The 16,232-nt window shown below is 45.4% G+C and overlaps 3 protein-coding genes across 3 annotated transcripts; 1 reads left to right on the forward strand and 2 right to left on the reverse strand.

Moving 5' to 3' along the window:
• The first annotated feature begins 931 nt into the window (after positions 1-931).
• Positions 932-2,530, forward strand: LOC127784378 (chitinase-like protein 1). The gene is made up of 3 exons (XM_052311668.1): positions 932-1,423; positions 1,511-1,667; positions 1,740-2,530. Exons 1-3 carry the CDS (start codon positions 1,021-1,023, stop codon positions 2,158-2,160), a joined length of 981 nt encoding a protein of 326 aa, XP_052167628.1. The 5' UTR covers positions 932-1,020; the 3' UTR covers positions 2,161-2,530.
• Positions 2,531-3,147: 617 nt separating this feature from the next.
• LOC127784379 (methyl-CpG-binding domain-containing protein 2-like) lies at positions 3,148-8,478 on the reverse strand. The gene is made up of 5 exons (XM_052311669.1): positions 8,106-8,478; positions 6,706-7,231; positions 5,197-5,250; positions 4,861-5,030; positions 3,148-3,759 (listed from the first exon to the last, which is right to left on the reverse strand). Exons 2-5 carry the CDS (start codon positions 7,209-7,211, stop codon positions 3,542-3,544), a joined length of 948 nt encoding a protein of 315 aa, XP_052167629.1. The 5' UTR covers positions 7,212-7,231; positions 8,106-8,478; the 3' UTR covers positions 3,148-3,541.
• A 1,924-nt stretch (positions 8,479-10,402) lies between these two features.
• Positions 10,403-14,023, reverse strand: LOC127784984 (uncharacterized). The gene is made up of 5 exons (XM_052312414.1): positions 13,851-14,023; positions 12,041-13,323; positions 11,693-11,938; positions 11,372-11,612; positions 10,403-11,278 (listed from the first exon to the last, which is right to left on the reverse strand). Exons 2-5 carry the CDS (start codon positions 12,170-12,172, stop codon positions 10,938-10,940), a joined length of 960 nt encoding a protein of 319 aa, XP_052168374.1. The 5' UTR covers positions 12,173-13,323; positions 13,851-14,023; the 3' UTR covers positions 10,403-10,937.
• Between the last annotated feature and the right edge of the window lie 2,209 nt (positions 14,024-16,232).

Raw genomic sequence — 16,232 nt, forward strand, 5'->3', positions numbered from 1 at the left:
TTCACAAACCCATGTGAACCGTGACTGTCAGTCAGGTGAGGAAACAGATATTCCAAAAATCATATTCTTTCCTTTTGTATCAACCAAATTCACACAAAGGTGATATTTAAAACTGACGAAGATCAAAATTAAGTTGACGCACGTAAAATGAAAAAACTATCGGCACATGATTAATTAAATTTAATTATTACAAACTTGATAAATAAATATATTTGATATTTTAAGGCAACTTCTATATAAAACTTTTTTATATGAAGAGGACTGCTACGAAACAGGATCCCGTTGCAACGGGATAAGGCATATTAACTATGCTCTTGCATGAGTATCACATGTATCATGCCTTAGGTATCATAGGTACCAGGTAACATATATCACAGGTATCGGGTACCATACAGCTGGTACCACAACAGATATTAGATACTATCTCATAAAAGGTATCACGTTCCAACAGGATACCGTTGTCTAGGTTTTCTGTTATATGAAACATATTGTAGTTTGAAAAACGTGCCAACGAAAATGGAGATAAAAATCTGAATCTTGATGAGAAAATCATGCCCAAATTTCACCCTAAAACAGTCAATTTCCCGCGAAAAAAAGCAAAAAAAAAAAAACTCCAGACAGTTGTTAAAAGGGGAAAAAAAAGACAGAATGCTCAGCCGTCGAGACACACACAACGGCAACGTCTTACCAGCTCGGAGCTCTCTCACTTGCTGCCTCTTCTCTTCTTCCTCCCGCCACCGACACCACCTCCACCAGCAGCTTCGCCTTCGCCGCGTCGGCATCTGCAGTTGCCACTTCGCTTTCTTCCACTCCCTCCTCCTCCTCGCTTACCTCACACTCCTCCCCCCCCCCCCCCCCCCCCCCCCCCAATTTCATCCCCCACCCACCACCAGATCCCCCACCACCTGCCGCATTCCCCCCCCCCCCCCCCCCCCCCCCAAGATCCAGATCGCCGGTCACCCCCACGAACTCGCTCGAGATCCAGAGAGAGAGAGGCAGTTTCTTGGTTGATTTTCGAGGATGAAGAGGAAGACTCGGAACAAGATAATCCTGACGACGCTGCTGGTGTCGGCGGCGGCGATCCTGATCGGCGGGACGGTGGCGCTGATCCTGACGGCGGGGACATGGAAGGTGAAGATGAAGGAGTCGCGCGAGAAGATCTGCGACAAGGGGTGGGAGTGCTCGGGTAGCAAGTACTGCTGCAACGACACCATCACCGACTTCTTCAAGGTGTACCAGTTCGAGAACCTCTTCTCCAAGCGCAACAGCCCCGTCGCCCACGCCGTCGGCTTCTGGGACTACCAGTCCTTCATAACCGCCGCCGCCCTCTTCGAGCCCCTCGGCTTCTGCACCACCGGCGGCAAGCAGATGCAGATGATGGAGCTCTGCGCCTTCCTCGGCCATGTCGGCTCCAAGACCTCATGTGTGTAGCTTCTTCGTTTTCGCTATGGTTTGATTTGGATTTGAGGTTTTAAGCTCGCCATTGATGGGGATTTGTGTGTGTGTGCAGGTGGATTTGGTGTGGCGACCGGCGGGCCGACGGCGTGGGGGCTCTGCTACAACCACGAGATGAGCCCTAAGGAAGATTACTGCGACAAGACGAACCTGCAGTATCCCTGCGTCGAGGGCGCCGAGTACTACGGCCGCGGCGCCATCCCCGTCTTCTGGTAAGCTTCGCTTCGTCGCCGCCATCTCGATCGCTTGATTTGATGATTGATTCGGATTCGGATTCGGATTAGGAACTACAACTATGGCGCGGCGGGCGACGGGATACACGAGGACCTGCTCCACCACCCGGAGTACCTGGAGCAGAACGCGACGATGGCGTTCATGGCGGCGATGTGGCGGTGGATGACGCCGATGAAGAAGAAGCAGCCGTCGGCGCACGACGTGTTCGTGGGCAACTGGAAGCCCACCAAGAACGACACGCTCGCCAAGCGCCTCCCCGGGTTCGGCGCCACCATGAACGTGCTCTACGGCGACCAGATCTGCGGCAAGGGCTACATCGACGACATGAACGTCATCATCTCGCACTACCAGTACTACCTCGACCTCATGGGCGTCGGCCGCGAGCACTCCGGCGACAACCGCGACTGCGCCGAGCAGGCCGCCTTCAACCCCTCCTACAAGAAGCCCGACGATCAGCAGCAACAAAGCTAGAACAGATCACCCCTAATTCCCCCCAATTCCACGGTAAAGAATTCACCCAATGTGTTGTTGTATACATCTTCTTGCTACTGCAATCGCCATTGCCAATGCAAACCAACCATTGCCATTGCTGTTGCCTCGTGAGCTATACAGATTAACGGATTCTTCATCAGTGTGAGGAGCTGTGGTTTGCATTGGTGTATTTCTGAGTAGCGGATTTTGAGGGAAGTGTCAACTGTGTGTGTGATGCCTATGGGATTTGGGAAATTTGTTGTAGCCCTTGTTGTACCATAGTGTACATTTTCATTCCATTTGATTTTTGTCACATATACATGTTTAAAGAGGAGGATTCAGGATAAACATACCATGATTTTGATGAGCTTGTTGTGTATCTGTTATTGAGGTGTGTGTAGCTGTTTAGCATGCATGCAATAGTTTTCATGCATCAGTGCGTGATAATGCTGTGTGTCATAATTTGGGCTGGGTAAAAATACTCTCAGTCCTCAGTTACTTCTCGCTATTGATCTTTCAGCTTTGATCATTAACAAACAATTAATTTACGATAAATGAAAGTAGTATGATTGTACTTATGGCACAACACCTTGCCAATATGGTATACCTTGAAGTGTACATAAACTTTGTAGAAGGGACAGGCGGTCGAAATTAAATAAAAGTACATAATATCCAGTGACATACTTCAATCCAGAGGGAGTATTTGTCAAGTGAATAAGAGAACATATGCCAACAAAGGAATGACAAATACTTGAATCCAGAGGGAGTATTTGTCAAGTGAATAAGATAACATATTGCCAACAAAGAACTAGTGAAAAAAGACAAGCTGATGTATTGCTGCAGAGCCAGATTGTTCAACATTGCCAACTTTGAACTTCCAAAAGAAGCTCAGCCAAAAATGCCACAGAAATTATATTACTAGCTACAAGGGCATGGATCATGCTCCAATTTGGCCATGCTTGACTGCCTGACGAGCTCAACCAGAAATTTCACCATCAGAAATGGCATGTCTTAGATAATAAAAGGGATCAAACCCACATACAAGAAAAACATGTCCCTACAACATTTCCTTATCTTACAAAGAGAAAACAAGGAGAGGAGCTAATCTTACACGGCAGGTTTCCTACCTAAGCCCATACTAGAAAAAGCACACTCCTGAAAAGAGTTCCAACATGGCTTTTGGATACAACAATTGTAACGTGTCCGAAAACTTGATTTTGAGTCAGATTCAGCCTCCAACCTGGCACCAACGTGGCATGATACATATAAAGGCCAGTAAGGCCTTGCATTACAGGAAAAACTGGCCCCCAAATTATGAAGCGCAAAAGAGAATCAATAAAACCATGGATGGGGAGCTGAAGGTATCACTGTGTTGCAGTCTTCAAGCTGAAGGGCCTCCATTTTGAGTATCCTCTAACTTGGTTTTTGGTTCATCAGAAACATGGTTAGAATGTGCCTCTTCGAACAGAGGGCTTTCCGCTTTCCTTTTTCGTGTTAGCTCCAGTTCTTCTGCTTCAGGTGGCTCATCAGCATGAGAAGCTCGTTCGCCAGCTTCACCCTCCTGATGTACCGATGGTGCTGCCCAGGCTATGGGGCTCACTAAAGCAAAAAAACATCACATGGAATCAGACAAATGGCAAAAATATCATATAGGATCAGACAAATGGTGAATGCAGTTCGTTTGGCATGCTATAGAGCTAACCTTCACCTTCAGCGGACATACATACAGTAACAAATTAAGGGCAGCTCGAGTAGTTTATAGTATAAATATATCTCTCTAAAAGAGTGAAGAGATTGTTGAATAAGTTTCTACGATCAATTCACTAAAACAGGAAGTACCGATCTCTAGCAAGTTAGTCTTGGAAAGAACCAAAATGACTAATACAATACATCCAAGACAGACTTACGTGTCTGTTATAGAACCTGTTGCGTAAGCTAATTTCATAAAACAAAGCTGGATAAAGATAAATCTAGCAAGTAGTATGATTCTATAACATAAACACGAGCTTGTTACATAGTAACTTTTAGTACACGCCACTAGCCAGCACATGTCAGTTATTATGCAACTCAAGTTTAAGGAAACTAATTTGACTTCTTATGTTTACTTTTAATTATTTATTATTAGATAACTGGACTACATGATCAGAAATCCATATAATGACAAAATACTAACCAATCAATCTCCTGGGGGTCTGTGTGTGTAGATATATTTTAAGCCATAGCAGGTCAACGCGAACCCAGTTCAATCGGTTCAAGGGACGGGGTTGACGGCCACAGGATTTTACTTGCCAAAACATGTGGTACAGAAGGGTATCTTTTCAGCACGATAGTTTGCGATGCAGGACATGAATCCGGTAATATTGGGTCGATGGCTCAGGTCAATTACCCAATCTATAGCTGCCAACTAGTTTCGGGCACATATCTCGAACCCCACCTCTATATCTATTATATCCTTCTGTAGCAACCATAGGGGATGGTGATCCGGTTCATGACCCAACCATTGATCAGGATGATGAACCAGATCAACTGCGTATCACGAATCGGGATAATAATCCAGGGTGGTGGGACGTGGCAGTGAACCACGAAGCTGGTGACTTGCCCATTAATTGTTCAGCATGCAAATGGAAAGTTTTTATTGAGAATTAATACTGATTATGTGCTAACTAGTTATGATGAGTTCATTTATACGCCATTACACACCTTCTTCCGGCTTAACGGACTTGGTCGTTACTACACTTGCTTCATCATTTGGATTCACTATCTTAGGGCGCTTTTTGACATAGTCCTGTCGCAGAGGCCTAGGAATCTGGAATGAAAATTGAGTTAATGTTACACCCTGTGCAACATAATCCGGATTCTCCAAGAGGTACCTGCAAAGCATGGATTGAGTAGTTAGAGCATGGGCATACTGAATTACATTCTATTTATTTACAATATCCACTTGTCCAGCCATAAGAGCTGAAGAGGAAAGCAACATAAAATGTGCAGTGAAAGAATTCAAAGGGGAAATTTGACAAATCGAACATAATAATGTACCTATCAATTTCAACCAGTGACCTCAGTTTCCTTCCAGTAGGAGAAGTGTAATACCTGAAAGAAAGTAAAAGAGTGTCATATAAATACAATAACTTCAGTAAATATATCAAGACAAAAGTTTGTATAAATCATATAAAGGCAGTACTACTATCAAATATAAAATAAAGGGCCAGTTTGGTTTGGTGCCATACCAAAATCTTGGTAGTGCCAAAGTTTGGGCAACTTTTGGCACTACCAAATTCGGATGGCCAAAACTTTTACTATCTAAGAGATGTGTTGTTAAAATTTGGCACCAATCCAAACAACTAGAAACTCTATTGAAAATTGCCAATGAATTGGTAGGGCACAATTTGGAACCAAACCAAACTAGCCCAAAATGTTGAAAGAAACCACCATATTAATTCTACGAGACTAGAAATTCCCACATAAATCAAGAGGAAATAAAAATATCTATAATACAGGCTAGATTGCATAGGCAGGGAACCCTACATGAACCAGATGCTCACTGGTTAAACAAAGGCCAGTAGAAATGTTGGAGTTTATACTTCATACTGCTAACAGTGATGTGAAGTCTTAAACGCCGTATCCTCTTCTACATGATTCAGTACCTTCACTGTCTTGATTCCCAATTGTATTATACTTTAAACACTGGATAACTGTTCAACTGATTGATCTCCATTTGGTTTTGTGAGCCAACTAATGTAGCAACTACCAACAGACAGCAAAATGACCGAGATTCCACCCAATGCTTCTCAGCCTCAAGAACTTGATTCTCGTCATGATGCCAAAACTGCCTCTCATTGGTTTAGACTGATGTACTAAGAACAAATTAAGTATGTTCATCCATACAACTTTCACTTCATTACCAATTAGGATGAGGTTATTGCAATGCTAGGGACTAATTAAACATCTGGTCAGCGATAATCACCTTTTACAGCAAGCAATAGGCACAAATACCATCATATAAAGAGATTACAGCTACAAACACATAGTATAACATTTTCCTAGGTAGCCAATAATAGAAAGGACGATACTGCAGCTTATCAATGGGCATGGATCACTTAATTGGTACGGTTCTTTTGTTATACAAAGTCAACTAAGATGCACTTTTTAATGCATATTTGTGTATTTAGTTCATTTGATTGAACTAGAGTGGATAAGCAAGTACCAAGGAGTGACCTGTGCTCACCACTACTGTAGCTACTACCTTCTACCTAAGTTGAACTAGTCAAAGTTTGTACATAACTAAGGCATAGAGAATTGGCTAACAGTCCAAAGGAAGCCAATGATTGGGGGAAAATAACATAAAAATACAAAACAAATTGAAACAATTAATGGGTAAGAGAATAGTAAAGTTTGCCATGTGAACGCATGGGCTACTTGGATAGTTTCTATTATTTTAGAGCATTAGTTACATACAGAAATGTCAGGAAATAAATAATGAAATCAATGTCCTTGCAGAAACATGGACTAAAAAGGTTAGATCAGTGGCAGAAAAGCATTACTCACACATCAGCAAATTTGGTGCCTCCTTCGCCTCTTATTCTGATCTGTCTTTCCCATCCAGGAGGAGGTAGTGCAATATTGGGTCTGTCAATAGCCCAAAGCCTGCTTCCATCCTGAGATATATCTTCTGGATCATTACATGTTACATCAGGTCTCCACTCACGGGCTCGTTCGCACTCAAAAGGTTCCTGTATAATACACTCACGAATTTCTTCATACTTCTCTTTTGTCGGAATAAGTCTCCATTTGAAACACTTGGCACATTGGACAGTGAATGCCCCAATAGATGGCATTCCTCGGTTCGGATTATTGGCTGATTTCTGCAAAGATGGTGAATGGTTCTCTCCAAGTTCATCTTGCCCTTTAGCTACAGTTTCAGGGTTGAACAGAACCATTTGATTTGATGCACTTTCAGATGAAAACTCATCATTGTCCAGTTGGTGGCCATCAGTATCTGACAACATAATTCGGGACTTCTTTGATGGTTGAGGAGTTTTTGAATTTCCCATAGGCTTTTTACAAGATTTGCCTGCAGTTGATAACCATAAGAAAATGTTGACATAGAACATGATATCTTATACAAAACAAATAAGAGACATAAAACATGCCATCTCATACAAAGCAAATAAGAAGCCCAATCCATTTAGTGCTTATGAATAAAAAACTGTCATTCATAATAAACAATAAAACGCACTTCACTTCACTTCACTTCACTGACAGTGATAAAAAGAAGCAACTGGAGATAAATAAAGATAATCTAGACAGAAGTGGCTATAATTGTTATTGACAAGATGAGCTCCATTTGCTTTCCTGGTAAAGCATATTTTAGTTTTGCCCCTGTGTCGCACTTCACCCAATCACACCACAACATATCAGTAATTCAGCCCCCAAAATACAACCGCGAATATCAGAAGCAAAACGTGGGGTGACACCTCCTTGTTATTCAGAAAAAACGTGGGGTGACACCTCCTTGTTATTCAGAAAATGGGTTCGTATGGATTATCTGTCTAGCACGTGAGTAAATTAGAGTTCTCGAGCTCCAGAATCAGCTCATACAGTTTTTGTTCAGACACATCTAAACTACTACGATAGATTCCAATCAGTATAAATGGCAGCAGTTAATCATCACGATGGGAATAAACACAGACAGTAATAACTTAACGATTTCTAAGCTGATTGAATGGAGAAGAGCATAGGGGCGGATCTAACGCGGGACATGGGTGTTCAATTGAAACCCCCAAACATTTTAGTGGGGGAGGCAGTATTAAGGTTAGGGCAAATTAAGACAAAAAGCTTCCAGATCTAGAAGCGAAGCTAGGGTTAACGCAAATTCGAGAAGAGAAAAAAAAAACGTCGGTAGAGACAGATGAGGAAGAGGGTGTGCGTGACGGATGGGTGCTCACCGGGGATGCGGCGGAAGCAGCAGGACAGACGACGACGACGGCGGCGGCGCCCTCCCCCTGCTCAGCTCGCGGGGATGGAGATCGGCGCAGGCGACGGGGCGAGCGAACTCACTCGCGAGGAGTCGACGCCGAGGGAATCCTCGAGGCACCGACGACGAACGAAGAGAGGGAGAGGCTCCGCGGGTGCGGACGAGGTTTGCGGCGGTGGGTGGGGGGGGGTGCGGGCCGCGAGCCTCGGGCCGCCGCCTCCGGCGACGCCGGCTCGCCGGAGATCGCTTGGCGCGGGGTCGCACCACGACGAGGAGGAGGAGGAGGAGCACGGGGGACGACTCTTACGGTGGTGTGCCTGGCAGCATCGGTAAAGAAGAGGGGCAGAGGGGGGACGGAGTTCGCGACGGGATCGGGCAAAAATGTAATTCACTGGTCCTAATCTGGAGAGATGGGTGGCACGGACAGGGGTAGTTTCGTCAATGCGATCTTTGGCGGTGGGCCCATAGGGACGACTGCGCTCAGCTTACATTTGGCACGGCCAAAGCTCCAACTAAACGATTTTAGCTTCACTAGAAAATAAAGTAAAGTTGTTATTACGAAATGAACTACAAAGATGGAGTTGGATTTGGACGTGGAGTTGGGTTCGCAACTTCACTTCAGACCCAACTCCTAAGTTAAATTTAGAGGTTGGAGTTCTACCAAACAAACCCATAGTTATCAGTTTGTCTTCACTTTCTTAGAGTTGTCACTCGCCATCATATAATTAGAACATAGGAGTATGTTTCACAGACCTTAGGTGTCACCTGTCATTACAAGAACGGGGCATATGCTCTTTGTGATGATATAAATTGTCATGAGCCCATGCCTATGCATTAAACGGTGTAACTGCTATTTTCATCTATGAACCACCCGGCATTATACAAACGGGGCATATGCTCCTTGGGATGATATAAATTGCCATGAGCCCATGACTATGTATTAAACAGTGTAACTATTTATTTTTCATCTATGGACCACCGTTCGAGGGTGTTATGTTGTGACTAGATATTATGTCACCGTACACTAATAACAATAAGGTAATATATGACTAGAGCATTACTACACATGTTTTTAAAACATAGTCATTAAAACTAGGCCTCTAAAGCATGAGCATATGTTACTAGTATCACACTAGATCAATTATAGAGTAAGGAATTGTAGAGATCGTGGAAAAAAAATAGTTCTGATTTTGTTCTTAGTTGGATATGTTTATACGAACTTTCTATACTCTCCATAAAGTTATAGATGGCCATAAGGCCCAAGGTTTGATGCCTTGGCCCACGGCACAACTCAAGCATGGCGCGACATGATAGTTAGGCCATGCCTGGGCCGATGCCTTGGCATGGTGGGCCGGCCCCGCACGGTCTAATGAGCGTGAAGAAAAATAGTTGAGGGAACCAAAATGGACATATTGGGCATTTAAGGCACGGCCAAAGAGATTAGGAATATAAAAGTAGACTTATCCCAACCATATAAGACATGGCCTAAAGAGACGAGGGAGGAAAATAGACTTATTCATAGAGAAGCATAATGGGTTATCATGCCTTAGGCCAGTCCGGCACGCCCCGAGTCTTATTGGGTGTGCCTGGGCAGTTGGTGTAGCCCGTGGGTGGGCACGGCCTGACCCGACTGACCTCAGGTTGGGCCCAGTCCTACTTGGGTCGTGCCAGGCCACGCGGCCCATTTAGCCATCTATACACATGGCACTTTAATTGTAGGATTAAATATGGATCAGGTTGCTTATTGTCAACCATATCCATATACTTTTCTAAGCTTATCTAAGCCTATTTTAATTAAATTTATTATAGTCATGTGGATTTTGTAGAGGCACTGATTTTGTAGAGGCAATTTTATCCCCACACATTAATTTGGTCACATTCTATAAACTTATTCACCGTACTAATAAAATTTACCATACTTCGCATTGCTATCAAACCAAAACCTATTCACCGTACTAATAAAATTTACCATACTTCGCATTGGTATCAAACCAAAACCAAATATGGGCTAGCTAACTTTCCAAAAAAAGAAAGAAGTAGAAGATAGTACTAAAAATTGCTTAGATTTTAGATTTTGATAGAATTGGTAGGTCCAAAAGAAGAAGTAGAAGATAGTACTAAAAATTGCTTATGTTTTGGATTTTGATAGAATTGGTAGGGTAGAGAATCAAATAGTATGCCTCAAGTGTGGTAAAATTCCATTTGTTTCAAGATTAAAAAAATCCATTTGTTTCTACCCACATTACTCATCCATTAATTCAGTCAGACCGAGCCACACATCCAAAACCAGTAGATGGGCGCACAGTGTGAATAGCGGAGAAATTCTTAGCAAGAGCATTGTGAAGTCAACATTCATAATCTTACCACCCATACAGTCTATGTACCCGTATATCAGTTTCAACTTTCACGTTACAAGCTCTGGCAGCAAAAATATCAGCACGTACGATTTTTTTTTAAAAAAACCGACCGTCGAGGCGTCAACCGTACCAGTACCACACTGACCATGTACAAGCAGAACAAAACTCCGCGTAATCACCAGTTCACCACCAATTCACCATTCCCCTCTCCACTGATCGATGAACTGATCAAGGACAATACTACTCCTACAGAAAGAGAAGAACACCACGTACGATCTCATCTCGATTCTCACTCCAACTCCTGCTCAGTCTCCACTGCGCTGCCAAAACGAGGAAAAACTACACGAGCAGGAAGCAAATGAAAGCCAAAGACCGCCATGAAAGCCCACCAGTGTGTCTATGGTACTACAAACTACAAACAGCGTGCGTTGCGTGCGTCACGCGCTTCACCATGACCACGTCACCGGGCTCGGCTGGTAGCTCGCCGCCGGGAGCGGCGGCTGCGGCGGCGGCGCCATGCAGTGCTGCGGCCACTGGTAGTAGGGCGCCTCGCCGGCGGCGGCGAGGTGGGATCCTCCCGATCCCCCGTCCTGCTCGACCTCCATGGACGTGTCCTCGGCGTCCATCATCTCCGTCGTCGTCGTCGCCGTCGCGGCGGCCGACGTGGAGGCTTCCTGGGAGTTTGAGGGCACGGGAACCCATGGTACCATGGCCAGGTTGGAGGTCTCGTCCATGGCTAGCTCCTCGAACAGAGCACGGTGCTCGCTCGCCTCTCGCAGCGCGGTGCCTGCAGGATCAAACCACAGTTAATTTGATCTCAGCAGCTTCAGGTTGAAACAAATTCGACTCAAATTAGGCGTGGATTTGGTGGATTACGTACTCTTGAGGCCGTGGATCCAATCGGGGCTGACGCGGAGAGGGAATTCCGGGCGGAGTGGGCCGAGGAGGAGGTTGCGGGCGGCGTCGTCTGGCTTGTACAGCACGATCGCCCTCTCCTCGTTCGGCGCCGGCACGGCGATCACCGGAACCTCCTCGCCGCGCATCTGCACCTCCGCCACCGGCTGCGGCGGCGGCGGCGGCGCGCACAGCTCGGGCACAACGGGCGGCGGCACCTCCGCGTCCTGCACGACCACGACGCGAGTTAGTTGATGGCATACGCCGCTAGTGTGATTTGGGGGGAGATTTGAGTTAGAGTACGCACGAGACGGCGGATTTTGGTGGCGCGGGAGGAGACCGGGAATCCGGAGGCTGCGCCGCCGTCGTCCAGCCACAGCTCCGGCGCGTCCTCGCCTTTCCTCTTCGCCGCCGCCGCGGGCGCCATGCCCACTGGCACCTGATCGCCGAACACCCGCACGTCGCCCGCCCCCAATCCCGCCACCGGCTGCTGCTGCGTCGGCGGCGCCGGCGGCACGCACACGCCGGGCACAACGGGCGGCACCTCCGCGTCCTGCGCGCACCCAAAACCAAATCAAACAGGTCGTCAAACCCGAGCACATCCCGCTAGTGTGATTCGGGAAGGGAGATGAGGTAGAGACTAGAGAGCACATACGAGGCGGCGGATCTTCGTGGCGCGGGAGGAAACCGGGAACCCGGAAGCGGCGGCGGCGGCGCCGCCGCCCATCCACAGCTCCGGCGGGTCCGCGTCTTTCCTCTTCAGCGCCGGCGCCGCGTCCATCGCCATCTCAACTCCTGCTGCTCAAACTCCCCGTCTCCAAGAGACAGACCCCAACTGATCCAGTAGCGATGTGGTGGTTGATGATTTCGTCGAGAGCTCGTGTGGTTCGCGATGATGGCTGATGCGGCAATGGCGAGAGGGGAGGGGAGGGAAGACGAGGCGGCGAAAATTTAGGAGGAGGGAAAAGGAAAGTTGGAGAAGGTTCGTTTCGCGCTCTCGTGGGCTCTAGAATATTTCCGCGCTTCTCGCTTCAGTTCGATGCATCGCTTCTCGAATCCTACGTGGCGCTTGGACCGTGGACGTGTACCGTGTACGTGGCAACGATACGTGTGGCCCACATGGCGGTGCCCGTAATAGTCTTCAGTGTAATCCCAGCCAATCCACGTCTTCTCCGTCCCAATACCTCGTTTCTAGCCCATCATCCACCGCGCAGCCCATCCAGTTCCAGCCCATCTATCGTGTTCGTGGCAGCACCGTTCCTTCCGGCCCATGTATCCTCCCACTCCCACTCGGCCCGAGAGTTTGGAGGCCGAATCGGGCCGAAACCAGGGTGGAACAGATTTCCTTGTGATTTTACACGACACAGGGCTGATCGCTCCGTGGTGCATGGTCAATAATTAGTCATGGATGCACCGACCGGATTTCGAGGTTCTGTGGCACGAAGTTTCGCCACGTTTTACTGCCGGCTACGCGGTCACTCGTTTGACACTTTTGCCGGTGCGTGTTCTCGCCTTGCTGATAGCCAGATAATCTGTGTCTGCCACTAAAGCTGTGTTATTTAGTCTACTTTTCCAATTTCATTTTCATTATCTTTCACGCGTACATTTTCTAAAATATTAAACGGTGTATTTTCTAAAAAGAATTATATATAAAATTATATTAGTCTATTTTAATTTTTTTAATACTTAACTAACCGTACGCTAACGTGCCTTGAAAATAAAATCATGCGCTAATTAATACTTACTTTGTTTTGCGAGTCGAAGAGAAGGAGTTGGGAATACATTCTAAGATATTTCTCTAATCAAGTTTACTCGACTTGTTTTTTATAATAAACACAGTACACGCTTACCTACAAATGCACAACACACGCACAGACACCATACCCTTACATGCATCTTGGAGATATTCGGATCATGCTCCTGACGTATCTTTAAGAACTATGAAGAAAAAAAAACATGTCAACATTCGTCTACCGTTGAAAAAAAGTACTCAATTTCAAATATAACGAATTAAATGCAAAACTTTAAAATTGACAGAAAAAAATTGAAACACGCCCATGTCCTCTCTGGTCCCCTCCTCCCAACCCGAGAAAATATGTAGTGGAAATTATATATCCTAAAAACTACCGTTGGAGTGAAAAATGAATATATGAGATTTATCCACTTGCTCAAAGTGGACGAATCTCGTACGTTCATTTTCGATCCAATGGTAGTTTCACCACAAATTTTCCTCCCAACATATTGCGCACACAGCTATAGCATAGAGGAAGAAGGAAATAGAAGAGGAGATGCAATGAGAAATACTGAAAGCATTACGTCAAGAGAGAATTAAGCAACGAGTTCCTTTCAAAATAGAAAACAAAATAAACAAAACTGACGAGTGGCAAAAAAAAGAGAGAGCAAGAAATAACAATTACCGACGACTACTCTTGGTCAAGAAATATATTTGGAAATCTGCACAGTACCTAGTGGCGTTTGCAACTGCTGAGTGCTGACTCACTAAAAAGGAGCCTTATCTCCAATTGTTTTCTTCTCAACTCTCCCCTAAAAAAGCAGAAGCACTTGGGCGTTGGCATCTCCTACTAGCTGCTTCTCACACCGAATCAAAGCAGTTGCCTCATTGCCTGCCTACTGGACTCTACACTACACCATTAGGTTGTTGGTGAGAGGCGCAATGCGTGTCCCAGGCATATATATGTGGCCTCTGGCCGGATTGTATCAGGACGCCGTCTCGGCCAGGTTCACTCTCAATCTAGCTCTATATACCCCACGCACTTCTATTTTTTTCCATCGATCATTGCCACTTTTCTCCTGGATTTTGACTCCACATGAGGAGTTTTAGTATGGTAGAATACCAGTGCTTACTTTGTGACCTTCGAATGCAATTGGAGGACAAAGCAATGCAGGCTGTAAAGATACTTGTCTAGCTGCTTGCTTTTCATCAGTAATTTCCTTTTGCTAGGAGACAAATGAACATAGCGATATTTTTTCTTAAAAAAAGAACTACGTACATGCATTGCATCATAAGCTAATGCAGAACTAATATATATGTACCCATACGATCGGTATATACTCAGCATATGGCTTCGATCACTATCATGGAAGAAAAAGGCTGGGATTCCTGTAATGTGTCAGATCCTCTCTTTAACTAATCAACATGTATTGGACTCCACTAATGACTAGAGTCAACTTTAAATTTACTAGCTATAGCTACCTAACCTTTTCATGAATACTACAAATTATTATTTATCAGTACTAGTAATAATTTGGTGAAAATTTCCTGCTTTATTCAATAAAATTGACAGCTTGTCAATTCATTTTAAAAAATAATAATTTGGTGAATTTACAACCAAGTGTATTGGCATTTAGGCCTTGTTTAGTTGGGGATAATTTTTGGGTTTGATTGTCACATCGGATATATGCACGCATTTGAAGTATTAAACGTAGTCTAATAACAAAACAAATTATAGATTCTGCCAGAAAACTGTGAGACGAATTTATTAACCCTAATTAATCTGTCATTAGCAAATGTTTACTGTAGCACCATATTGTCAAATCATGTCGTAATTAGGCTTAAAAGATTCGTCTCGCAATTTACACGCAATCTGTGCAACTGATTTTTTTTTCTATATATAATACTTTATATATGTGTTCAAACATTTAATGTGGCAGCGTGAACTTTTTTGTTTTAGGAATAAAACAGAGCCTTAATTTTGAGGCCACAAAACCTGCCACGCTCTAGCACACGTAGTGCTGTCATACGTAGCATGATACGTAGCTTTCGCGCCCCAGAATTGCATGATAGTTAAGCAGCTAGAGCCCACAGTTGCAAACCAACGCAGACATGCACAACTAATCCTATCGATCGAATCGACAACGATCGCTCGATCGATGCCTCCGCAAGCGATCATCAATCTCACTACTCTCTCTCAGCAGAATGCTTGAGAAAATAGCACACACATGAATGTACAAGCCAATATAATGATTAATTATGGCCTTTTGGAGACATGCATGAAGTTGATCGATCGGGGCCGACAACTGTTGAGTGCCAATAAAGTTGGAGAACCTAATTAATTACTGTAGTTAGGACTTAGATACTGTTGAGGTAATTAGGATGATAATAAATGGTAGATAATGTTAATTGATCACATGTGGGGGTTGTGGTATCGATACGGTTAACCAAAGTAGGAAGGTGATATGGATAATGGTGACTGTATAACTTTAGCTTAATCCTGCACTCAAGTTGACAACTTGTGATTGGTTAATGGTGACTGTAATTCTGTACGTCTATGATGCATGTCTAACACTACTAGAAAATACATTTTTTTTCAACATAGGGGTCTGATTTTCGCGGGCGGACATAACCCTTGAAGTCAAATGACCGCTAAAAAATATAAATCGAGGTGAAGTTCTCTATCCGCCTGCGAAATATTATTTCGCAGACGGACCATTTAAGTGACGCCTGCAAAAATGACTTTCGCAGGCGAACCACTCAAACCGCGCCTGCGAAAATGGTACCTACCCCAAATATTTCTAAGTCTTATCTTCTCCTCCACCCCTCCCCACCACTCATTTCCCTCACTCAGCTTTCTCTCTCCCTCAAACACTTTCCCCTCCCCTCAACGCGCGTCTAGGCGCCCCCTCCCCTCCCCTCCCCTCCCTCTACCAGCGGCGGCGGTGTGGGGCGGCGGCGAGGGCGCGCGCGGGGCGGCGACAACGACGGGGCGGCGACGACGACGGCTCGGCGGCGGCGGCTCACCTCCCGCCTCCCTCCCAGATCCGGCCGGAGGAGGGAGGGGGGAGGCCGGCAAGGGCGGCGGCGACGACGGCTCGGCGGCGACAGCTCC

Source organism: Oryza glaberrima, chromosome 9, assembly GCF_000147395.1.
Source record: "Oryza glaberrima chromosome 9, OglaRS2, whole genome shotgun sequence".
Classification (NCBI taxonomy): domain Eukaryota; kingdom Viridiplantae; phylum Streptophyta; class Magnoliopsida; order Poales; family Poaceae; genus Oryza; species Oryza glaberrima.

Excerpts from the sequence above, each read along its gene's own strand:
- LOC127784379 (XM_052311669.1), bottom strand. The coding sequence starts at position 7,211 with ATGGGAAATTCAAAAACTCCTCAACCATCAAAGAAGTCCCGAATTATG. Across the intron at positions 5,251-6,705 it reads GGCACCAAATTTGCTGATGT|GTATTACACTTCTCCTACTG; the intron begins GTGAGTAATGCT and ends ACTTTCTTTCAG. Across the intron at positions 3,760-4,860 it reads GTCCGTTAAGCCGGAAGAAG|TGAGCCCCATAGCCTGGGCA; the intron begins GTGTGTAATGGC and ends TTTTTGCTTTAG.
- LOC127784378 (XM_052311668.1), top strand. The coding sequence starts at position 1,021 with ATGAAGAGGAAGACTCGGAACAAGATAATCCTGACGACGCTGCTGGTG. Across the intron at positions 1,424-1,510 it reads TGTCGGCTCCAAGACCTCAT|GTGGATTTGGTGTGGCGACC; the intron begins GTGTGTAGCTTC and ends GTGTGTGTGCAG. Across the intron at positions 1,668-1,739 it reads GGCGCCATCCCCGTCTTCTG|GAACTACAACTATGGCGCGG; the intron begins GTAAGCTTCGCT and ends GATTCGGATTAG.
- LOC127784984 (XM_052312414.1), bottom strand. The coding sequence starts at position 12,172 with ATGGCGATGGACGCGGCGCCGGCGCTGAAGAGGAAAGACGCGGACCCG. Across the intron at positions 11,939-12,040 it reads CCACGAAGATCCGCCGCCTC|GACGCGGAGGTGCCGCCCGT; the intron begins GTATGTGCTCTC and ends GGGTGCGCGCAG. Across the intron at positions 11,279-11,371 it reads TTGGATCCACGGCCTCAAGA|GCACCGCGCTGCGAGAGGCG; the intron begins GTACGTAATCCA and ends TTGATCCTGCAG.